General features: G+C 47.7%; 1 protein-coding gene across 1 annotated transcript in view; it reads right to left on the bottom strand.

The window, feature by feature from the left end:
* Nucleotides 1-24236, bottom strand: part of LOC131291134 (netrin-B-like) — a 64979-nt gene extending 40743 nt beyond the window's left edge. The window contains exon 1 of the mRNA XM_058320325.1: nucleotides 23033-24236. Within this exon, the coding sequence (XP_058176308.1) occupies nucleotides 23033-24236 (1204 nt within the window). The remainder of the gene's footprint in view (nucleotides 1-23032) is intronic.
* Nucleotides 24237-25704: the final 1468 nt, after the last annotated feature.

The raw sequence follows: 25704 nt of genomic DNA, 5'->3' as shown, positions 1-25704 counted from the left end.
GGGTTGGGAACTTCTCCCTCGTCGTAGGAAACTTACCCCACCCCGAGTCCCGAGCTAATGGCGTCCAATCCCTTGCGATCCACCAGTTGACCCTTACTCCTCCCTCTAATACCGCCTCCCTTCAGGTCGTTCGCAGAAACCTATCGATGTCACTTTTGGTCACGCATTCGAACGCATGATGCAACCTTAGCCGTTGTTTTTTTCCCTTCCTCTCTTGGGATCTCCTCCATTCCCGCTACCAGCCCCCTCCCCTCTCCCCACCGATGCGCTTTAATTCGATTTTAAATGATTTCAATCCTCCACCCCCACAGACACGCACGCCGATTCGCCTTCCTCCTACTCCCCTATACAACGGGGGTCGGTCAGGTTGATCCGGTTTCGTCAAACGAGGCGTCTTAAAATTAACTTAACTCGCTCATGTTAACTTAACCCCCCGCCCTGGGGGAGGGTTTTCAACGCGCGTTTCCCCGGTTTCCCGAGCGGCTGAAGAGGAAAATGGGCAGTAATGGACCTCGAGGTTGCAGAAATTCCTGCTACGTCAAACACGAGAGAACATGAATCAGTTTTAATGGATGGATGCTCTGCACGTATCGACGTGTGTCTTTTCCCCTCCTATGTTCTCGCCTCCACCCTCACCCCCAACCGCACCGGGAAAAGGTGAGGTTCAATGCTGTGAGTTTATGATCCATCGGAAACGGTGTCGTAAAGTTTAGCGCGCTCTGCTAGCTTTATTTAACACGAACACATTCGGGCCGAATTTTGTGTCTTTTTAAAAAGGCAACAACCAGAAGGTTTATTTGGGGGCCCGGATCGAACGAGTGTCATAGGGAAGTTTGAGATCTGAACCCCCACCCCCCCTGCCCGCTTTATGATCTCTTAAGCGCGATCGGAGCGGTTATAGCGCGCCCGTATCCGTATTTATGCGCTGCCAGACCAATTTTCCCACCCACCCCCACTCCCCCCCCCCACCCTTTTAAAAAAACAACACAATCGGACTTCGACGGATACGGATTAAGGTGCAACCGCACGTTCCGAAAGTTTTATATTTGTGTGTGCATGAGTGTGTTTCTGCGTGGAAAATTGACTCGTGACGAACTGTTTCCCACGCGTGCGTGTGTGCGAGAAAGTTGACGCATTTTCCCAAAGCGCCCAACAAACACACACACATAAATCTGGACTTTAGCTTGAGGACGGAAAACAAAATTGTCTACCTTTTAAGAAGTCATGCGGCGGATATTGGTGAAACGTGCCGCTGCATCGAATTATGCGGTGATTGGCTTATTTCCTTTTGGAGAATGGTACCGATTTCCGAGTCCCCAGTGTTTTGTTACGATTCTCCTTCCATGGGAAAATGTCAAAGGAGATTTACTAAAGAAAAGTCCAATGTTGCAAATGAGTCAATAAAAGCTACGTGTTCAAAACGAGTTATAAGTAAGAAAGCGTTTATCAGGTGATTACAACAAGAACCAAGAACTCAATTCTGACAAACCCATGTCAATAGAATTGTCGATATTCTGCCGAATATAATAAATGAGATGAACACAAGCACCTCTATACTGATTTAAACAAGCTATTTAAAACAATAGATCTTAACCTACAGCTGAACTCAGTATTCTTATCAACAGTGATCGACAAGTTTACACAGGTGAGATATTGGATAAGGCAAATCCTTGACTTTTAGATTAGAGACTATATTCTAGAACGGACAAACTTGTTTTGTCTTGATTAATGCCACGTTTCTATTTTGTCTCTGATATCTATCGTTGAAGAAAGCCGTCAAGCAAGGGAAGGTGACAGACTCATATTACACTCGAGGGAGTTCAGCTAAGCGACTGGATCGGGTTGACATTATCTTAAGGGTCTTCCAAGCAACATCCAGAATTTAAGAGGGACAAGCAACCACACCATTTAAGTGGGCTCCGAATTACCGACGGTGCGGGTTTGAACATCCGGACGTGTCGGTTGCTGTCCCAGCCGGTAATAATTAAACAAATTAACGCGCGTTGTTCGCCTCCTTCCCTTTCCTTTTCGCCAAGGGCTTCCCACCCTATCCCATTAATTTGTACGTTTGTTTTGAGCCCATTCGAAGCTAATCACACGACACACACACGAGCGATCGTTTCGGGATGCGGGAACTCCACGGAATGGGTCTCCGCTTTCCATCCGTTCCCCTTGATGCGCGTATGCGCGCCGCCAACAACCGGGTCCGGCTTTTGGGGGGAAAAGGCTCTCGCGAGGGAGATAAGACGACGCCGAACGTCATGAAACGTGAAATGAAATAAAATAAAATCAAACAAGCCACTTGATGATCGTGACGACGAATCGGGGTCCGACAACGAGGTTGTGGTCGGGCGTCGGGTTGCATATGTTTGTCATCAGTCATGATTTCAATTAACAGCAATTTTCACTTTCACTCCCCTGCAACAGGGACGGTACCCGGGCGTGATTGCCGGGACTGATCGACGAGCGCGGTGCATCGTTGTAGATCAACACCAGGCGGCGGCACACGCATAAGGCGCTCCCGGGTCTGCGAGTCTGGGAACGGGGGAAACACCGCTTGAACCTCGTCGAAGAACACCGTTGGAAATGTAATCCCCCAAGGGACCGATATGGGAAAGGCGCAGCGAAAAACGGTTAAATAACAAGCGCCCGGGACGTTTGTGTCCCAGCAGGCGCGAGAAGAGATTTGTTCTCGCCGCGCCAGCAACGCACCAACGACGAGCGCTGGCGACGAGCGCGCGATGAACGACAGATTGCCAATCATTGGCACCCCTCGGCACCCGTCGGCAGCGCCAAGACACAACAAGATCTCCAAAGTCCGTGCGGTGTTGGGTATGTTAAAAGAGCGCTGAAGACTTCCTCGCGATGCGACGCGTTGCCTTTGAAGTCTAGGCGCACTGGATGCGATTGCGACACCGCTGCACAAACAGAGATATACACACCGCACCGGGGGTTCGGGTAGGCGGATGACCTTCCGGTGGTCCTAGAAAGACATCCGGCTACAGCAAACCGAAGAACTCATCTGTCATCTGGCGAGGCGAAACCTCCAACACAGTACCGTCCCCAAAAAAAAAACACTGTTGTGTACGGACGATACGTTCATATGCCAGGTGCCAGATGCATTGCTCGCGTGCTTGTCAGAAATGGTTCCCGCACCTATTCTGGGATCGGTGCGAGCTGCAGCACACGACTGCACGGTGGTTCGGCGAACTTCCCCGAACCCGAACTCCCGGCGGTAGCGGCTATCCACTCAGAAAAACGTACTTCTTGGCTCGGGCTTGCTCTTTTCCAAATGTAATAAGCACCACCACCATCGCCATTGATGCTGAATGATGCATTGGACGGCTGGGCTGATTAATCGTACCCGGGGCTGGCAATGTTCCTTGCATTGCGTCTCCTACTCCCCCATTCCCCCCCCCCCCCCCCCCCCCCTCTCCAGATCTTTTATCACCTCGCCTCTATGGTCGTTCGCTTGGAACGTAACGCATTCATCATCGGCGGACGAAGCGGCAGAGGGTACTTCTGCACCTCAACATGCTCGGGAGCTTACCCACTGGAGTATTTACACCCCCTCCTCCCCACCGCCTCCACCTCCGACGGAATCGGACGACTTATTAAAGACGAAAGTTATTCCCACCCGTGTCAAGTGATCGATCATCGGGGAAGCGTTACGCTTTTGGTTGGCAAACCCGAAAACCCTTCTCCCAAAAGCGCCACCGTACCCACCCGTCCAGCCACCCGTTTCCAGACGCTGTCACGCATAATTTGTCTCTGCTCTGGATCATTACCCGAAAGAGGGGGGGGGGGGGGGGGTGGAGGGGGGGGGGGGTGGGTACGCAAAATGTGTGTGCCTGTCGACAATGTTCTTGAGGAACGCCGGTTGTGTGCCTTAGTAATTAGTCGGAGTTGGGTTGCGAGTGCGAGTGGTTTGGTCGATGACAGCTATTATATTCCACCGACTGGGTCCCAAGAACTGGACTTATCGGAACTGTCTCTAGTCAGCCCCGGCTCGGAAACATGGCTCTTCAGCGGAGGTGTCTTCTTCAATGCTCGAACTTCTCACAGCTTTAGGAGTTTGCTTTCCCCAAGGCAACACGTTGAAAGAGGAGCAGTTGCGACACTGTCCCGAGACGGACTAAAACGGACGGACTTCTCAGCATCGCGCAGCAAACTCGCTTTCTTTGATCGTTCTTGATGGACGTCTCAAGTTTACGTGCCCTGCCAGAGCTTGGGTCATCAACTGGAGAGCGAAAATAAAAAAAAAACAACAACGTGCTGATGAGTGGAGTTGAAAAGATCACCCCGGTTACGTAGGTCCGGTTTGTGGAAGTCCAGGAAGTTGTTTCAACCAACCTTTCACCTTTTTGCACGTGGCGCCCGGTGGTGGCACGGATAAAACCGACCGTAGCCAGTCGCGAACAAGAATGCTCGCACAGGAAGGGTGCTTCATCAGTCGCTGCTGAAGTGGTTTCCCATCGTCCCCCGCCGTCCGGCTTGGAACCCACTCCCCCGGTCCGGGATGGGACGAACTAATGATAATCATAAACAGGGCAGCATCACTCACGAACACACTAATCAGCGGACTGACTGACTGACTGACAGAGGGCCATCGCGCGTCCGCTCGTGCGGCTCGCTGTCGGTGACGCTCGGTTCGCTTTCACCGTATCGCACGCCGTTTTGCCCAGCGCACGGGTGCTTCGGAAAAGCATCGCTAAGCTTCCGACCGGCTCCTCCTCTCCCAGAGTCTCCGCACAAACCACCCGAACGGTGGCTGTCAGCTTCTGACGGTGCGGTGCGGCTTCAAGATGCGTCACGCCAAAGCTCTGGCCTTTTAGGAAAAGCGGGCCATCGAGGGCAGCACCACAGAACAGAAGCACCAACATTAGTCTCAGGCCAGCAACTCCGAAGCCGGTTTTGCCTTCAGGTGCGGGATGAAGCTGAACCACACACACACACACACACACATTCACATCACAGGACTGGGTGGACCAGACCAGAACGATACACACAGCACACAGCGTCCACAAGCAAGCGCCGGCGTGACGAACCGAACTCCCGACTCGCTCCTCTTGATGTCTCTATTTGCATTGCATTTCCTGATTATGTGTCGCCTGGCGTACGAACGGATGTACCACACAGCGGTTTCCAATATCATACGCCACTCGAAAGGCGGTGAGGTCCAAAATATGAAGAATATTCGTAAAGAAGATCTCTTTAGAATTGTTGTAGAATTGTAATTGTTCCTTAGAATTAAACCGAAGTCTTGGTTGCTCCAAATGGGTTCTAATCAGAGATGTTTCGAATTCTTGAGTCCAAGATTCAAACCTCAAATCATGAATGAATCTGTCATTTCTGTTTGATGCGCATGGATCCAGTGTTCAAATATAATGGGATCTCTCCTTAGCATTCTTAGTCGATCTTTGAGCTTCATGCTCCAGTTATTCAATGACTCGTGAATCTCTCATCCTAAGCTTCATGATTCTCTGAAACGATTTATTCTGATTCATGAGTTACAGTCTGATGCAAAGACGGTTTCTGTTCTTCTGATATTGTTTTGACACAACTTCAATTCCTGGTTTGTCAAAAAACGGGATCAAACGAAGGTGATGCAAGGAATGTGGAGGTACTACACATCTCCCAAATAAAGAGACATTTGATATCTCGTAACGATGTATGTCCCAAACTATACTTTTTGACACTTCATTTCCAAAACATTCCACAACGTTGCAAACTATATTCAAATATTGTTGCTTAAGTGTCGTTTTTGGAATCATTGTTGCTCAATCTAGTAGGCAGAGTGTGCAAGCAACCTTGCACCTGAGGCTGCATTTTTGCCAGAGTCATAATTTGGTTTTTAGTGTTGTATTGCATACTCGGATTTTAGAAAACAAATAGAAACCTTCTTTGCGTTACCTTTAAAAACCTATTTCCACGAATCGAATTTTTAACTAGAAACTCATGTAGGCTCGAGCCTTTAGCTGTGAACGATGTTCGTGGCATATCGAGAAAACAGATATCGTTTCCACACCCTTAGCGAATGTGCCCCGACCCGGCGAGTGTCATCTTCAGCGTTCGATACACACAACGTTTACAGCATAGCGCACCGTCATCACCACGTGTATCCGTTCACCTCGGACAGTAACCGGGATGTCCCAGGAGTACCATAACGGTGGCTCGACCCTTCAACTCGGGTGAGCTTAAATGCGGTGCAAAATGGTGGCGGTGCACGCGAACGTGCGTGCCTTAACTCGTGCAGACAAAAAGGCACCCAACGACCTCTGACAGAGACGCACGGCGGGAATATTAATAGTCGAAACTACTGAACGTCCGCTGGCAGGGGGACGACACCCGGCACAGGTCAGCTTTAATTATGTCTACCGTCACTCTTTGTTGCTCCTCTTGCTCCCAAACCGCTCGCTCTCATTCCGTCGTTTAACTCCTTTCATCCGGAGGAGATACCTTTGTGTCGATGATTCGATAGGCAACTAAACTTCGAAAACAGGTGGCGTTGTCCCTAAGGTACTAAGCTTTGAAATAGCTCATCAAATTCTGTCTCTAACGCATCAGCTTTTGTCTCTTGCCGAAAACATGAAAATAAAAAGCGTTGTTGTGTTTTTCCTTGATAATTACTCTGTAACAACAATTAACATTATTTCATTGATGTGAACACAGTGAACTCTGGGATATAAACTTATTGTCATGGCTGCGGAAAGTCACTTGTTTTGTTTGTTTACAACCCCTGCCGTATGTTCTCCAAATGTTCCTTTTATTTTATTTCTAATTTAGCATTATTTCTTTTTTGTAAACATCTTTATAAAACCACTTTATAAAATGTCATCATTATTACGATGAGTATTAACATCAATCAATCATTGTAAATAACAAACATTTCAGATAGAGACAAAATCGAGATCAAGAGACAAAATCAGATGAACTCAAGACAAAACTGATAAGTTAGAGTCAAAGTCAGATGCGTTAAAGAGAGAATCTGATGAGCTATTTCAATCTTGGGTTAGAGGTGGCAACGACTGTAGGCAATCGCCTGTTCCTCAGTCTGAGCCTGATAAGACACCCCAGGGGGGGTTCCAGCAGTCATAATCATGTTGACACTTTAGTTCGTCTTATTTCTTACGCGGAGATGATGCGCAAAACAAATGTGTGTTCGACTCTCTCCAGGGTTCGATTCGATCCGACCACGGGGTGATCTCGATGGAGCTTCTCCTCTTCAAAAATCCCTCTCACCACACCTTCCCTCAACCCCTTCGGTTGTGGCGAACGCGAACTTATTCGAAAATCGTGACGCTCCACCGCTGGCAGGTTTCGGTTTACAGAACGCGCGCACACCGTGGACAAAATTAGCATTTGTAATACGATGTGCCCACCAACCAACCCCCTTCCCCCTTCCCTCAATGCACGTCTTCTTGACATACCAAGCACGACATCGTCACGAAGAGGCCTCGGACTCGGGTATCTCTGGTGCATCTCTTCCAACGCGAATCGATCCGATCGATCGATTGCCTTGCGATAACGATCGGCAGCATCGGCCGGAGCGTTGCGATTATTCGCCAACACTGCATGCATATGGTTTACGACCAATCCCACCCCCCCTCCGCGTCCTCCCCGGGTCCGTTTTTTCGCGTCGTGTGCCCGTTCCGCGTGAGGAACTCCTGAAGCGAACTCCTGCAGCGTGCGGCCTCCGTATCTCGCGGGGACATGTCGCTCGTTCGGAGAAATTTGCTCTTGCCCCCCTTTCCAGCCCCACACCCCTCTCCCACCCGATTCCATTATTGACACGCAGGTTTTTCTTTTTCTTCCTGTAATTCGCGAAACACACACACACTCTCGGTCGAATCGTGCTGAGCTTTGCCTACTTGTCGCTTGCATGCGTGGTGGTTTTTGTTTTTAAGCACATTTTAATTAACCTGCCATATAGTTTTCCAAAAAACGCGGCTGCCTTAAAGGCAATAAATTACTGTGTGCGTGCCTTGGAAGCCAAAGGAATGTTTTCTGTTGACTACGGTTTCACTGGAAGTTGTTCGTAAAGTATTTTATAAATCCTAAATGAATGTTTGAAAGATACGTTAAAAATAATAATTTAGGTATTCGCCTCTCAAAAGCAAACAAAGTCAAATGCCGAATATTGAACTAACAATTTGTCTCAATTTATGGCCGCTCCGAGAAATATTACTCCTTGGTTCTTTTCCTAAACATGAGTTTCAAAACAATCAAAGTATGAAACAATATTTCTCGTTTTTGAAACTAGTGTCATTGAGTTTTTTTCAGGAACTGAAAATTAATGCTATCAAAATTGATAATCAAAACGACATCTGTTGATTTGGGTTTTAGCAAAACTCTACACCTTTTATTGTAGTTTTCATTTTCTATAAAAGTGAAAGTTGAACTCATTACAATATTTTGAGAGCAGCATATAAGTTTCTTGTTATTTTTGTTTTTCTTAAACGTCTCAATACTTGTTGTTATCGCGATTAACATCACTTTGTTTGGTTGTATAGTTGTTTGAGCTTTGGAAAAAAATGGATACGTTATTAAAATCTTCTAAACATTTTTTACGTCTTGTTAAGAAATATCGACCATTCCGCCCTTATTCGGGTTTTAACCAAACTCTACGCATTTTACGGTAGTTCTCGTTTTCTATAACTTATTATATAATTTTGCGTGCAGCATTTCCGTTTCTTGTTTTTTTTTGTTTTTATAAATCGTGACAGTACTTTTTGTAATCGAGCTAAACATCATTTTTTGTTGTTGTATAGTTGTTTTTGCTTTGGGAAAAAAATGGAAACGTTATTACAATCTTCTAAAAATCATTTGCATGACGTTAAGAAATATCGACCTGTCCGTCCTTACTGAAATAAATAAATGTATAAGAACATGTTTTTAATCGACAAAACCAAAGCAGTTCCGTGCTGCTGACTCCTTTGAGCCTGTTGACAAGCGTGGTTCGCCTACCTTTCGAACGTGATGCGCTTGATGTGGGTCTAGGGTTCCAGTGTTATGGTCGTTTAATTTTCCTCTCACCCTTTGCGAGCAAAGACACCATTCAAGAACATGTACACGCATAAACTCCCACGTGCGGAGACATGAAGCGGCGCACCAAGGATTCTCAACTCGGAAAACGAAAGCAAAAGGGAACCGCAGAAAAAAAAACAAGGAGGAGGCGTGAATTTTTTCTCCTCTATTTTATATTCTGCGTTATTTTCGTCCCGTTCGTCCACCCGCGAGGCGACAAATGACAACGCATCGACAGGTGGCATTCGCATGCGATGCACCTTTGCGGGGTTGCATCGCGATATGTTTGACGGAGAAGAAGAAGAACAAAAAATAAAACCCCGGAGAAGAAGGCAAATGAAATTGGTTTCACTCGCACGCTGCGTTCGGTTGTGTCACTTCCTGTCACGGTGCGGTGTTGGTTTATTTCGTTTTGTTTTTTTCTTTACCCTGTTCCACTCGGGTTTTCCACTGTCGGACTCATCGACCCCTATATGTTGCGTGCGTTCCATTTTATCTCCCCCCCACACACACACAGGATGGACTCATTTTCCTCCCCCCCTTCGTAAACGAAAGCCTTAAGGGGCGGAGCTGGGAAGCGCATGCCGTCACATTCCGCACGCGAAAAACCATAAACAAAAGTATGTCTCCTGCGTCTGTCGTCACGCAGCGTTGGTTGGTTTTGTTTTCGTTTGTTTTACACCCACTGCCGTGAAATATTGTCACGGAGGCACAGTTGCATCCTTTTATTTAAACATTTTGTTCATTCTTTTAAGTTCAACCATAAGGGAAATTATTGATTTGATTAATACAGTGCAGCAGCCTGATAAATTATACCAAATCGATCAACGAATAGAATAATGCAGCACAAAACTAAACGAGCCAGAAGTGAAAATAAACAACTCAAACGATCAATTGAAGTTATAAAAAATTGTTTTTCTCCCGACTTCACTCAAGAAATTTGCAATTCTATTTAAATATACTATCAGGTATACTATATAATACCTGTGATTGTTAAACGGAATACACAATTCCGCTTGAAAAAAATAAATGAAAAGAAGAAGAGAAAGTAATAAACCACGTCACCCATTTTGCGGGTGACAGTAACAATTACTTTGTTCTGCTTAGTTTACTAAAACCATTGATTCAATAGTATTTTTAGCAAAATTTTAACAAACATGATTGTACTAAAAACTCTACCAAAACAGCATCGCAGTTCACATTCGCTCCCTTACTGTTTCACCTTATGTATAATTGTCCTATATTGTTTTACATTTTGTTGCTTTATTTATCCTTCCTTAATCATTTTTTTTTGTTAAATCTAGACTTCCTTAATTTATACATTGAAAACATGTTAACGCGTTGATTGCCAAGCTTTTTAAGTTCATTATTTTTTTTACAAAACGTGTTTCTAATTTGACTTAAAAACTTAACTACCCAAAAGTTTGATATTAAATATTGCTATGGCTTTTGTGTTGCATTTTCATTTAGTTATGTGGCAAAAACTTTTTATAACTAAGGACAGCTGTGCTGAACTGTTATTTCTTTGGTTCAGCACAGCACCCTTCACCTTTTTACGCACACTTTTACCGTTTGAGATACATTTTCCAGGATGCTTCCATTATTTGCCGTCTTAGTGGGTTGTTTTTTCTCTTGAAGTTTATTTAATTATTTTTTAAAAAAATAATACTGAAAGGTGCAACATATTGCCTGGGAGTTAAAACCTGATGTCAACAAATAGTTGCTAAGAGACAAAGCTGGTCTAAGATGTGGTAAAATTAGACCGCAACGGATGCAGCCGTTCTTTTTGCTCGCGAAATAAAATGCAATGATCCAGGATATCTTGAGATTCCTAGAAGAGGTGGCCCTACAACCCATTCCTCTCCCCATGGGGCCAATGGGAGATAGAACGCCGGATAGATGGATGTGCAAGGGTGGGGTGGTGGTGCAGGGCAGAGTCTGCAAATAAAACCCCTCGCCGGTGTGGCCTGGCCGGAAGCCAAGAAAAGCAGAGTCGTCCACTTACGTCCACCGTCGCGAATCAAACCCTCTGGGGGGGTGGGGGGAGAAGGTGGTGGTGCAAAGTTCGACACCGCCGTGTCCGACAAGCGATCGGTATGTGTGTACAGCCGTGCCGAGGTGCAACGGGGCGACAAATTCCACGCCCGCGTTCGCTTCAGCAGGGTTCGAGGCTCAACAGCGGAAAGGGACAGGAACCGCTGAAGGCAAAGACAGACACATTCCGGTACACACGATCCGCCGTTTCCTTTCGAAACGTCCGTTTTCTAAGAGGGGGCGAGGAAGCGTAGCTTAACGTTGCACATTCTCGCCCGGAAACCAGCTCCGATAACCACTTCGAACGATCAGTCCAATGGGCTGATAGGGAGCGCGTTGTTGAAGTTTAGCAGATATATGCAACCAACACCTTCCTTTTCCTGCCACCAAGCTGAGCGCGAGCAATACGATCGTTTCCGGTGCCACTTTGCCTCCGTCTCCGCTAACATGTGTCGTCGTTAATCGCGAATTTATGCTTGGAAAAGTGACGTGGCTTCGCAAAAATGCCAAATTGCATTCCCACAAACTCACCCCCGGGTATATGTGTATGTGTGTGTGTAGGGAGTGTCAGAGGCGGGGGAAAGGGGGGTGGGAGGGTTTCCACCCCAAACGTCACGCTTCGCCGAGGAAAATTCGCCGCCGGAAAATTGCGCGCTTCACTTTTAATTTTTACCCCGAATTAAATGTGTTCAACCGGACCCTTCGTTCCCCTTCCCCCCTCCTTCCCCCCCCTGCAACCAGGCCGGAAACCAGCATAAAGCAGGTATTTTACTGCGACCGGTGACAATTAACACCCTCTCCCGCACCACCCCACCCCCGGGGTGCCAGACAATACGGAAAGCCAAAAATAGCGACCGACCTTCGACATTCGACGTGTGTGTGTGTGTGACGCCTCGGGGTGTATGGTATGTGTATAGCGCCCTGCCAAGTTGGTGCGCGAAAATTCTGCACCACTTTACCTTTGCAGCCCTTACCTGTGGGTGATAGTCGGCGTCCAACACCGACCTCCCCTTCCCCCCACCCCGCCCAAGAGGAATGATTGTCCCCCAACAAACCTTTCGCGCACTCTACGAGACAGGTAGACAGACTTCAAATGCGCTGCGAATCTCTTCCTCGCCGAGACAACCTTTGTCATCGCACGATTTAACGTACCGTAGTTCACCTCCAAACACCCCCCCACTCCCCCCGCGGGACAGGTTTGCAAATCATGCGAGGGATTCTTTTGACGTTTCGCGTCGCATATTGTTTCACACTTTGGGTGACGAAAGAAAACAATTTGGTTGTTAAAGCAATTCGTTGTGAATCAACAATATTTGAACATTTTTGTAGCAAAGATGGAACCACAATTTGATTTGTTTATTCTAAGTGTACTGATTAGACTTCAATAATCAAACTGCCTTTTAAATAATTTAAAAGATACAGAAACTGTTTTATTAAATTTTATTTGTGCTATCATGACAATTAGAAGCTACATGTGTTGAAAGGAGTAGCTTTTCTTCTTTCTGCAACTATAGATTTCTTTAAAATTCTTCATACTACCATTGGAAAGTTGTCGTGTCAGCGTTTTATAATGAACTATAGATTTAATTGATATTATTAAACGTTTATTTAAATAATTTGGTCTCCGTAATATCCGTAGCGCTAGACTTACGGATAAAACTTTGTTGTGTTAAAGGGGTTTTAAACGATTGTTACTTTCACTTAACAGCAACTGTCTTTCACACATGAGAAACCCAACTTAACTTATCGAACGCAAAATAAACAAGCAATTTTACTTAACGTAGTCAGCTCAACTGACAGCTTTAGAAGGAGTCAACAGTATAAAGCCATTTAAAATGATCGTTAAACGAAAAAAAGCGTCGTTTTATGCGGTTTAAGTTCATTCACAACGCTTAATGAGTATGATGATTAATTTTGGAGTTAAAATAATATAACTCATTCACAATTCTGCATAGTTTGCTTGCAGCAAACTCATCATTCCCGGTTGACAGTTCGCGTTAATTTGTTTTGAGCCGGTATGCACCCGTTGAAGAGTTCAAAAACTTTCAGTCAACTGAAATGAAGCCGAATGAAACTTACTGGTATCGATCTGCACCTTCAGACCTACCTTTTGAGAACCATAATGCATTCATATCTCACCATTTTGTTTTGACACATTGCTTTAATCGACAAAGAAGTTCTCCATAACTCAAAGATGAGGCATATTGTTAAAGTGACGTTTTGTGCTGCAAATTCTCTAATGCGCGAGTTTCATAGTTTGCTTTTTCGTCATGTTTTAGGTTCATACTATCACAATTTGCTCATGTGTCCATGCTAGCTAATTCAAGTTGCGAAATTCATGTTATATTATGATGTACTAAATTTTTTTTTGTTCTCTTACGTTTTTGTAACTCTTTTTCAAAAAGTTTTTTTGTTCTCTTACGTTCTTCTTCTCAGTAGTTCTTGACATTTAAAACTGTATGTTTTAATTACTTAAAAAGTATGTTTGGTTCATGTATACATATATGGTATGATATACCTGGTTCTAGATGCAGTAAAGTCCACCAAAGGCATTACCAAATTGAGGTAGCACTTTTGATGGTGCAGATTTTCCCCTTTCGGCACGATTTCCGTCGATGAGTACTCACTGACTGTTGAGGTTCCCCATTAACGAACAAAACGTGCATAATCAGTCCAGCGAGGGAAACAGGTTTCGATGGGTTGCCGAAAGTACGGCATGGAAAGGTGTGGAAACAAGACTAAAGTGAGGCCACGAGAGGAGGGGGCCCGACTGCGCCTTAAGGAAAGCAAAACAAAAAAAAAAAGCGGGGGCCAAAAATCCTGGACAGCTCGTAAATTATAGGTTCGGCGACCACGTTATCGCAGCCATAATTGAAAGCCGTCGGTGCACGTTTTAATTTCGCTCATTTCGCCAACAGCCCCGGGATGCGATGAAAACGGCGATGGTGGGATAACGAACGAATTCCGGTAAGCACGAAACGTGTGAGGCCTTCGGCCGCTCACCAGACTCCGGAGGCTTGTTTTTAGTGGCTCATCTTCTTCAGAGGAGTTGTGGTATCTTTTCCGTGTGCGGGAATTACCAATGCAGATCGTCCTTGCACCGGTAGAAGCGCCCCGATACCACTTGATTAGGCAACAAAACATTGACAAAGCACATGACCGAGCGAAAAGAGTGAACGAAAAATGGCGCGCGCGCGCACAAAAAACAACACACAAACACATATCCTCAGCGAGGCTCAGGTAATTGGATCAAAAAATAATGGCTGGATTTCGGCTATCGGCACTAATTTGTTCGACGGAATTGAATTATTATGCGGTGTCGTTAGCTGGACGGCGGCGGACCTACACATTCCAGGATCCCGCAGCGGCGACGACTCTCGACTTGCTGTGGACTTGTTTCCTTCATTCTCTCTCGTTCTTCTGTTCGTTCTCCCGCGACCAGTTGCCACAGTTTATCTGGAACCTGGTTGGTCGAACGATGTTCGGTTTAATTCTGTGTTCTCCGCTGTAAGCAGCACCACTAAGGAGTAGTAGCAGTAGTGGAAGGAACTAGGTAGGTTCACCCCACAACACCGAAAACTCGTCAAAACCGTTGACAAACAGGAGCTGACAGAAGCTAATTAAATCTCGCACACCCTCCCGGACATCGGGTAGAGTAGAGTTTCCCATCTCCGTCCACAATGGAAAATTGAAACTGGCAGCACTAGTCTCCCTCTCTCACACATACACACTTTGGTCTAATTTTTCCAAGCTCCCAGCAGCGTCCTGAACTACCTTGGCGGCTGCGGTCCTGGTAGAAATAGATTTTAATTAGGAATTAAATATGCTCGGACAGAGTGTCGTTAACATTCCGTCTGGCAACGTGTTTTTAAGAAGGGCCCGGGGTAGAAAAAGCATTGCAAACGGGACGAAAAACACCTTGCCAAACATAGCAGGCAAATAAGGATGGGTTTCGTTTTTACGACCTCGCAACTCGCTGGAGAAGTGTCAGCGTCTATCGAAATGTTTTGTTTTTTTTTCCGCTTCAGCAGAGATTTAGTTTCTGTGTCCCTCCGCGACTTTCCCGTGTTTTTGTTTTTTAGTCCGTGTGAAAGAACGAACATATTTTCCAGCTCAACGAACCGCACGTCAATCTGAAATGTATATGCTGGATCGTGGAGTCGGGCAGTGACTCGCAAGACATCCTCAAGTCCCAAGTCCCGATTGGTGAGAATAAGAGATGCCGGTTTGTTTATCGGTCCCGTACGGATCACATTAAATTGATAGATCCACCTTTTCCTAGCTGGTTAGCTACCCCAGATAAACGAGCGCAGATTAGAGCAACCTTTATGGGACACCATTCGCCATAGTCTGAAAGCTAACGACAGCGCCATTTTGGTTTTTTTTTTTGGTCTCTCATCCCAACCTATTCGCGAATGGATCGATGCAAATTAAACCCGGTCTAAAATGGGAAACGCCGATCCGACCCGTGAGTCCTTCGCACGCGGCATCATATCCCCAGGCAGGCTTCACCTGAATGGGCTCCAATTAACAGCCCGTGGTGGCGACGGGAGTTGCCTTGCCTTTTCCCGCATGTCATCTCTGGGGATTTCAAAAGAAAAATACACCGAAAAAGAAATTAATCCAACGCAACGCCGAAAAGAAATTCGCCGGACATCGCAGGACGTCATCGTGGACGCTTCAGGATGAGGAGAGGGTGCGGCCGCAAAGGCTTTTGTCGACCGATACCTTAGCCGGTCTTTCTGCGCCCACTTCTTCCCGTCTTCTAAAATGTGTTCGCGCCGCTAAATCAAATTAATTAGGCGACGGCATCCGAAGGAGTTGACGCTTTTTTTTTGTGCCCAAGATCCCAATTTGCTCCTGCCTCCAAACAACTCCTGAAGGAACTAAGGCAAGGTAGGGTACGTAACCCGGTGGCGTTCGTGAACTAAGGCGGTTCGGAATTCTGATTGACCCCTTCGGTGACCCAAACACACACCGGGAAACACCACAGGAGGTAAAGATAGGCCGCACGGGGCCAGTGCGTTGGACTCTAATAAAATTGTAACCGGCTGTGGAAGACTGGCGCAGTCCTGCGGAACACGAGACACGAATCGAAACGATTTCGGCGTGTACAAATCTGCACACAAAATAACCCCATTGTGGGAACGTTCGCCTCATCGGAGATCTCCTTTAAGTGTGTAGATTTTTAACTCCGTTTATGTTCCACTTTGGTTTTGGTTCGGTGTCCAGAAAGACACCCTCGGTAGGGGGGGGGGGGGGGGCTAATGAAAAATCGAAGAACCAAATGAACAAGAGCGAGCGATCGTTTTGGGGGCCGTCGATCGATTTTCTGCCACGTTTAGGCGATCGTTAAGGCCCCGCTGCCGTTATCTATCGGCGGGGAACCTCGATTCGGCGAGGCTTGGAGCTTGGAATTGGGCTGCCTCTCGATCGATCCGGGGAGAGTATCGTGTGTCATCGTGATCGAGATAAGCGAAACCTCGAACCCCGGGTGGAGAAGAAACCCGAGCGAACGGCAACGGTTACAGGTTCTGGATGGTGGGTTACTTTTAGCTTTAGGTTTCCGCTCGCGCCTTGGGATTTTGTTTTGTTTTTTTTCTGACATTTGTACGCTTTACGTCACACACGAGCACGCAGATCCGGTCGTGGCATCTCAAACCCGCTCCGCTGGCAGCGGGAGACCCAGCGGGCGAGAGATCGGGAGTCCGAGATTATCGCCGAGCGATATCTCCGAAGCGGTAGCCCTCTGGCGATCGTGGGGTTTTTAAGACCCGCGTGGCCCTACCGTGTGACACGGTGACGGGCCCGCTGCTACTGTCAGAGACGTCTCCGGGGCAGAGTGAGAGCCGGAGGCCCTCCGAGAGGCTCGTCAAGCGTCAGTCTCCGCATCGCCGGAGGTCGCCCTGCGCGTATCCGGGAGCTACATTTTCCAAATTTCTTCCCATCCAGAACCAACCCGCCTCGACAGGCGAGTGAAGGGAGCGGACACCGCTGTCCGCCGCCAAAGTCTGTTTGCCTAACGGCGGGAGATGGTCCAATTAGATCAACCCCTCGGTACCTGGCCGGGTGGGGTGTTGCTCCAGCGCTACCGGCCGGATTGCGGGCCCCGGTGCGACTCTCTACACGACAAAGGCTTACCTTATTTTTATTTCTTTAGTTTTTTAAATGGCAACCGTTCCCAACACACACACACACACCCAACGCCGTCAGGCGTGGTGCGTTTTTTATCTGAATGTCAACCGAATAGATTTTAACCATATTTTAAGCGGTGGCCCGCGCAAATCCCGATGACACGCCATCACTTACCCGAAAGGCGCCCTCCCGGAACGCGTTCAATTAGCCGAGTTTGTTCCAGAAGCAACGAGGCACCTCCTCCCCGATCGGTAGCTTGGAGCTAAGCTTGGAAAGCTCCACCTCTTAAAGGTCAACGGCGTGCGGTGCACGGCCCCGCTGTTTATAGGCATGGGTTTGTGTGACACACTTTGGGTCACACCGCCGGATCAAGACTTCGGACCTCCCTTGTGGTTCGGGCTCGTTCTCCCCAACCGAGTGTGTCAACAGCATGGTCCATTTCGAGATTTTAAAATGGATTTAAAGTTGTACAAGATATCAATTGCTGGCAGGCACCGCAGGTCACCAAACTCATGTGGTTCCTTGGGGTATCGCTATATTGTAGGACCCTTTTGGTGAATCGAATTATTCAAGACTTCTTTCAAGAGTTTGGATCTTTCCAGTCTCAGTTTTTATTCTAGGACATTTTGTGTTAGAGTCATATATCAAAAGAGACATCGACAAAGATATGCGGATATGTTCTGTGAAGGCTTAATAAGCCTGTCATTTAAAAGATCAATCTTGTCCTCAAGCGCTAAAGATGTATAATCTGTGTCACTGTATATTTTGTTTGGGTTCTTGCGATTTAACTTAATTCTGTGGAACTCCACAAACGTCTACTTTCACCTCGTACGATATCTCCAGATGAAGTCGTTACAGGAAGAGGCTAGACAAGCTTTCTTTCAACGCCTTCTAACCACTCTTCGGGTGTGCTTTATTAGATAGCAATGACCTTAAGCCAAATCTAAACAATCACGCCTAGCCTAGGGTGCAGGGGTTCGCTTCCGCGTCATGCATCTTCGGGCCTAAAACCTTCCCGGTTATCTTATCTCTGGTTTGTTTGGCATGTTGGCGCGTGTTGGAACCACACAAGGAAAGGTAAATATCCCCCGGCTGGCGTAATGCCGTTAGATATTGCTCTATAGAAGAAGTATTCGTCACCGCCCAAACCAGTACGTCATCTTTAGGTTGCCTGACGGCGATATGGATTGATTTCGCGAACTCGTTTGAAGTGCAGCGGTGAGATTTGTCATCAGGGGGAAAGATGCAATCATTTCCCGACGAATCCCCCTGAGTTCCGGTACCAACCTTTTCCGTCACGGTTTCCCCGCGTACCGCGAGTCATACACCAAACAAGGTTCACACAGACGTCGGCCTCGACCTTCGATGCCACGCGCCCAAGCAGAGTGCCGCAGGCCTCGCTAGAAGAAACGAGAGATCCTGGTGCATCTCCTCGTCCCGCTGGTTTGATGCCCTCCCTCTTCCAAACACACCCAATCTGTCAATCTCAATTGTCCAGGCCACTTTCAACAACTTCCAGCATGATACCCGCAGCTGGGCAGCACTCCTATCAGCCTACTTAAATCAAACGAGGTCTCGACCATCCTCTCCGGCCCTGTCGATTTCGTTTAATTGGTTCAAATTTAAGGCCACTCCACGAGGACGTGCATTATATGCGTTTCCTCTTCCCCCTACCCTCACCCGTCCCCGATTTCCCCTTTCGCTCGACCGATTTGTGATATCGATTCTTTTTTCCCCTTGCGTTCTTTTTCCCTTCTTCGCCTTTCATGTGTGTGTGTGTTGGTTTTCAAAAGGGTTCAAGTTCGAGTGGCTTTTTTTCCTCTCATGTTTTTCTTTTTTGCCATTTATTTGCTCCTGTTTGTTGCAAACCTCTCTCTTGCAAACGTTTGGAACACTGCACTTTTCCGCGATGCCAAGGGGGAAATTTTTGGAAATGACCTTGCGGATTATCTTTTCTATATTTTAACCCCCGGGGTTTTTTTTCCGGAACAAACAAGCAAAGAGGAGATGATGAAAAGGAAAAGCACTCGCAAATGGTTTAAACTCAAAAAGGAAGTTACCAAAAGGTTTCCGGATGCACTTTTTACCTCAGTCAAAGGACAATCATGTCGATTGCAGTTTTTATCTCACTTTATTAGTCTTTGTAACAAGAAAATTTGTACAAAAGCGAAGGAAATATGACACAACATTAACTCGCAAACATGTTAAAAGTCGCTTGATAAGTTAATATAGTGTGTCTAGGACATTTTTATCTATTTTTCTTCTTTAATTTCGAGCACTTGAGTCCGGTTTTGGTCGGTTCAGTTAGTTCGGTGCAAAAAGAGCAACGCATTTCCGGTCCCCTTTTTCCCCCCCTCCTGCCGGTTTTTTCCGAACACTTAAGGGAGGGAAATAATATAAGGCACACGTGGCAGCCCCGAATCCCTACGTCCCGGCCTACGTCCCTTCATTCCGTACGGAAAAGCCGGAGCCGGAAAAGAAGAACACCAAACCACGTTTTCCCGCTTGTTGCTGGCTCAAACTCCATGCAGCTTGTTTTCTTTTCCCTTCCTCCCGATATTGCCTTCGCGTTTTGCAGCCGATCGAATGTTTGACATCGGAGAATCGATCGAGAGAAAGGTTTTTGGCGATGGCCACGATCCCCGACCTTTTTCGGGCAAAAGGGAACGAACGAAATGGGTTGAAGGTTGTAGAAAGAAAATAAAGGACGACGCTGGAAGGCTGCCAGAATCCTTTGCCAGCCGGGTTGGCGTCGGGCACGTCCCGGAGTCGGCGATCTCTCCCGAATCCGCTCGACTTGACCCTCGGAGGGGTCGAAAAAAAAGGAAAAAGGATTCCGGGGGTCGGCACGGAAAGGGAAATGGGAAATGAAAAAGGTTCACCACCACCGCACCGCCGGGGTGGTCGACCCGAGCCCTTCGGGACCCCGTGGTACCATATATGTTGACGTTGCGTCACAGCCGGCGGCGAAAAGTCGTTCTCTCGAGCTCTCGGGCTCGAATTGATATTTGATTGCACAGTGGTAGAAAGGACAGCTAAAGATAATGCCACCGCTGTTGCTAAAAAAAGGCGGCCACTTTCTTCCCCGGGTCACACATGTGCTTTTTTTTTAGTAGCAACTCGAATTTCGTCCGCTAGGAATGGCGAACGGGCTCGGGATCGCTGTAAAGCAGGCAGCTGCCAGGGGGCCGAGCGTGTTACGTTTCAGGAAACATAAATTTCAGCAGCGAAAAGGCACCATTGTTGTATCATCAGCCACCCACCCAAAGTGTCTGGAACAAGGCGTCCTTTTTGCCGAGCGTAGCCGAGGTGGGAAAGCAAAGCATGAAGCAAACCGAGCACTAACACAACATCCAAGCGTTTCATTTCCAAAAGTAAAAAAAAAGAAAACAAAGCACATCGACTGTTTATGTTTGATGTGAGAAAAATAACGATCGATCAAATCGATAAGAAACCCCCTCTGAAGAGAAAAGCGAAATGAAACTGCAAGAAAATTTCCCAAACGCACATAAATACCGAATGCTTTTTTCACAGTTTTCTAAACCACAGTCAACAGAAGCAGGGAAAACAGTAGAACGAAGAGACAAATCCGAGCTTCTAACCTTTTTTTTTCCACGAAACAGGTCCGTCGGTATTGGGAAGTGCATCCTAGCAAAAGAAAAACAAACCTCGCCAGACAGAGTGGAGTCCTGCGAGACCGGCACTGAGTAGCCAGCTGAAGGGAAACGAGTTGAGGGGAAAATGAAGTCGAGTAGTAGCTCCAACATCCCCTCGAATGAAATGCGTTCGAAATAGGATTCGTTGGTTGCATATTTTATTGCTCCGTATACGATTTCGTAATTAATTTCTCCGTAGGTTATTTTCTTAATGACAGAATTTGATGTTCGAAATCATACATTTCCACAACAAACACAGTTACATCTTCTTCTCTATTTCTTAACAGTTCGAACGAATTTTTAACGTGTCGATATCAGATGTCCAACCAGCTTATTATGTGTGTTTGTTAAATCTAACAACTTTTTTATTTCAATGTTTCCTCATTGAGCTTACTTTTTCACTGAGTGTCTTTTCACTGGAATGAATACAACATGATTTCTATAAGTTCCAACACTATCATCTTTTGTACCGAATAATGTGTTTTCCTCGGGGGTGTTCTGCTTCTTTATTTCAATACGAAATTTCAAAGGTTGCCTGAAGCCATCGTATTCCAGTGGAAATCTATCATAACCACGTTCAAGCTGGAGCAACCTGACTTGTATTTAGTTTTAAAAGGCGAAACATGTTAAAGAGGAGGGCCAAGCAGGTTGTTCGATGAAGAATGTTGTATACAAACACAGCCAGAACTTCCAAAGAACCACCAGAATTAACCAACAAGTCATTTACGACACTATTCAAAGTATAGAAGATAATCTGGAGAAGATAACCTAGAGACAGAAATAAGTTGCGGCTGTGTTTTCCAGCGCGTCGAGCTCTTTTTAAGTACATTTTCAACATGAGTGTTGTAATAAAAGCCAAATACGAAAACTAGACACGTTACCTAACGCATCTATCTGTGAAAATAATTTTTGGGACTTTTTGAATATATTGAAGTTTCTACGACAAAACGGAGCGACAAACGGAAACGATACATCTCAATGTGAGTGTTACGCGTTCATTGTTGTGACTATTTTACATTTTTGCGCTTCGTGTGGAAAACCCTCGAAATCTGACCAAACACTGAGCCTCATAAGGGGTTTAGTCTTAGTTCTAAAGAACGGTTAAGCTGATGGTTCTGAGCTGATCGTATGTTATAAACTGACCAATGACGCCAGGTAATATGCAGACCAGACACATACAATTATTATTGGCACGATTTAAGCAATAGAGGAGTGGCTCGATCCAAGAGAAATTTTGGAGGACGAACTCTAATGGTCTTTGGTGGATTTTCCTATGATTCCAAATTACCCATCTACTGGAACTCTACAAAAATGAACTCGACTACGTACTGCAACCTCTTGGCAGATGGCTGTTGATTCAGTTTTTGGAGGATCAAGGGACGGTTTGAGGCGAAAGAAATCACCGTTTTTCAATGCCCAGCATGTAGTCCAGATTGCAACCCTATCGAGAACCTTTTGGGGCATACTGACGTCGACGCCAATTCAACACCATGAAAGATTTGAAGACATGCTGGTCAAGGAGTTCTGAGAACAAATCGACCGGGAAACTATCAAGAGGCTGGTTGCTTCGATTCCCGACAGAATGTTTGAAGTCATCAAGAACAAAGGAGGAGCTACCAGGTACTAAATCAACTATAATTTGCAAACGCTTGGATTTTACTGAAAAAGACCTGATGTGCGGCTAAACGAATGCAACCCTTTGCTGTTATAAGTTTTTGATTCGAACTACAACAATTTTTGAAGAAATCGTATAACTTTTATAGCACGGAGAGACACAAAACTTTGGTGCGGCTAAACTAATGTATCGCAGTGTGTGCGCTTTTGAAAAAGAACAACCATGTTCTTATCTAATACGTCCCGCTAGATGTTGCCGTACATTTGAAAACGTTGGTTACCATCCCGAATGGAAATCGTTTAAAAGAACTTAGTAGAGACAAAGATATTGCTTAGGAGTAAGCCTCCCCAGTGATTGCGAGTCAAACATTTAGCTAAAACGTTGAGGTAGTTTGATACACAGGTTGACGACAAGGAGTGGATGTCTTCCAATTGTCCAATCATCCTTGGAGTGGAGTTTGAACAGGTTTGTACATTTGTGGATAGGATGAGTGTTGACTATGTTAGAGAGTTCTGAGCTTGAAAATGGGTTTAAGAGTTGCTGAACGCTCGGCTCGGCCACCTACCTTTGCATTCGTTCGCGTCCCGCATGGTGCCGCGGCCCCAGGGCCGGTCGAAGAAGAACGGCTTGCAGCGCTCGCAGTCCCGCCCGGCCGTGTTGTGCTTGCAGTCGCACTCCAGCTTCCCGTCGGCGCCCTTGACGCAGCGGGACGCGTGCCCGTTGCACTTGCAGCGCCCGCCGACGGCAAAGTCCGACAGCGCGTAGGTGAACACACCCGACCCGGACACACCGTCACCGTGCCCGCCATCCCCGCCCGCCTTCGGGTAGGCGGGCAGGAAGTCGGCCGCCTTCTTGGGCACGCCGCCGAACTTGCCGCCGGCCGTCAGCTCGGTTGATTGCTGCGACTTGCCGGTGGAGGAGGAGCCCCCGCCTCCGCCGCCACCACCGCCGGTGGCGGGCTGGAGGCGGTGGAAGATGACGCGGATGTCGGTGGCCGTCACCCAGTCCTGCAGGATGACCGAGTTGTCGAAATCGGACGCGGACGGGCGACCCTCGAGCGTGCTGAAGGCGATGCGGGACCCCTGCACGCCGTCGACGCTGTAGCGGTTGTGGTCGACGCAGCGCGCCTCCTGCTCGTTGCTGGCGGAGATGGTGGCGCGCGTCGGCCGCCCGTACAGCTTGCGGCACTGGGAGCTGTAGAACTGGAACGGCAGCCAGTTCTTGCCGTAGTCGGCGCTCTTGTAGATCGCCATCGAGTCGGGGCGGATGGCGTGCGGGCAGAACATCAGGCTGACGTACGTAAGCTCGAACTTCTTGCCCAGCGACAGGGTGAGCGTGACGTTGTCCGGGCCCGCCTCAACGGTGCCCGCGCGCGGCTCCGACCGCCAGCAGGTGACGTTGTTCGAGTTGTGCACGTCGGTGAGGGCGGCCGCCGGGTAGCGCTTGGTCGGATCGGCCGCGTCGCAGATCTCGCAGGACGACTCCAGGGTCCCGCTCCGGACCCGGTCCGCCTCGCTCGACTCCCGCATGTCGCAGAAGCGCGCCGGACTGTCGCGCCCACAGGTGGAGGACGCCTCGATCGGCACGCCGAACGCCGCGTTCACAAAGTCCGGCATGCAGCGGCGCGGGCGGTCCTCGTCGTAGCACGGATCGTTCACCGAGTGCACCGGGAAGCTGCGCAGATACTGGGGCCGGTGGGCCGCCTGCCCACCCGAGCCCACCAGCACCACCAATCCTACCACCGCCAGCCACCAGCCGGTGAGCCTCATCTTCACCGACTCACTCCCGCCGCGTCCCATGGGCTCACGCTTCACTCACACCACACGCACGTACACACACACACAACCCTACCTGCGACCTGAGCTGCGAAATCCTAAGGGCGAAAAACGGAATTGACGGACACGATATCTTAAACCCTCTGGAGGGGATCCTGAAGAGTCGAGTCTCCTAGCGAAGAACCTAGGAGCAAAGCAACGCACGTCGCGATTGTTGTTGATGTTGGTGGCGACATCCAACCAACCAACATAAAAACTAAACGCACGCACAACTCTTTTCAAGTAGCCTCGTCTCTCGGCTCGGAAAACTGGAAAACAAAACAAACCGCCCAATAGTAGGACCGGGGGAGAGTGCGCCCCCCCTCGGGGGGGTAGGCTTGTCGGGATAATGAAAGACAAACAAAGTGCGCGCCACCGAGGTTCGACGCTGAAGAGATCGGTGTGTCTACCGCCACCCACGCCGAGTTAGGAAAAAGATGGAGTCCTTTCGTAGGCCGCAAGGATAAATCAAGAGCTAACGTCGGGGCCTCGTTGTTGGTGAGGGGGGGGGGATGTTCCGCTCGTCACGGAAAGGAAGAGCACATACTAGCGTAAGCACACACACGGCGGGCACGAGACAAATTCACAGGAACTTCACGGATGGTCTCATCCTTTGCCCCCTTTTTTGGGGGTGACGGCTTTTCTGGGAGTTCAAATTTTGACAGCGACGTGTTCGCTTGTTGATTGAGCGTCACTAGGCTTCGGTTTGGTTTGATTGTAGATGATGTCGAGCCGGAAACGCCAAGGCACGACCCTAACGGCGGTACACAAAACCCCACTCAGAGCCACAAACCATCGCCTAGAATATACCTACGGAATTTTCTTTCAGGCTCTAGGCGAGAAGCAGGACTAGGAGGAGGAGGAGGAGGATGGCAGAACTTTTAATCTGCCCTTCTGCCCCCCACAAGCACACACACTTTCTCCCTCTCCCTCTACAACACTTTGATCCACCCCCGTCACGACGAACCGCGGGGACGAAATGTCTCTCGAGATATCGCACAACTTCAGAGGAGCTGGAAAAGCGTTTGCGTTGTCGTCACCGAGCGCAAAAAGGTCGAGCGATCCAACCAGTCGCGGTGCACAGATTACACTGACTAGGGACTCGCCGCTGCAGCAGCTCGATTCCGAGACCGTTGTGTGCCGTATATGCGCGGCGGCCCGTTTCACGACGGGTGACGGCTCTCTCGTCAAAACCGACACGCCGAATCGCGCTGGGGTGAGAAAAAACTCTCACGCGCGCCACGGAAAGGAAAAACACACAAATCACAACAGCCAGCATCTCACCAATGCACGTTCCCCCAGCTGAGATTCGCGCATACGAGGGTGAAGGCGAGAAAGAGTGAAAGAATGAAGCATTTCGCTTCGTACGAGAGAACAAGAAAAGGGAGGAAAATGCAAACGACAAATACAAGAGAGAGAGAGA

The sequence above is a fragment of the Anopheles ziemanni genome, chromosome X (assembly GCF_943734765.1).
Source record: "Anopheles ziemanni chromosome X, idAnoZiCoDA_A2_x.2, whole genome shotgun sequence".
Lineage (NCBI taxonomy): Eukaryota > Metazoa > Arthropoda > Insecta > Diptera > Culicidae > Anopheles > Anopheles ziemanni.
This window is presented reverse-complemented; position numbering and strand designations above follow the sequence as displayed.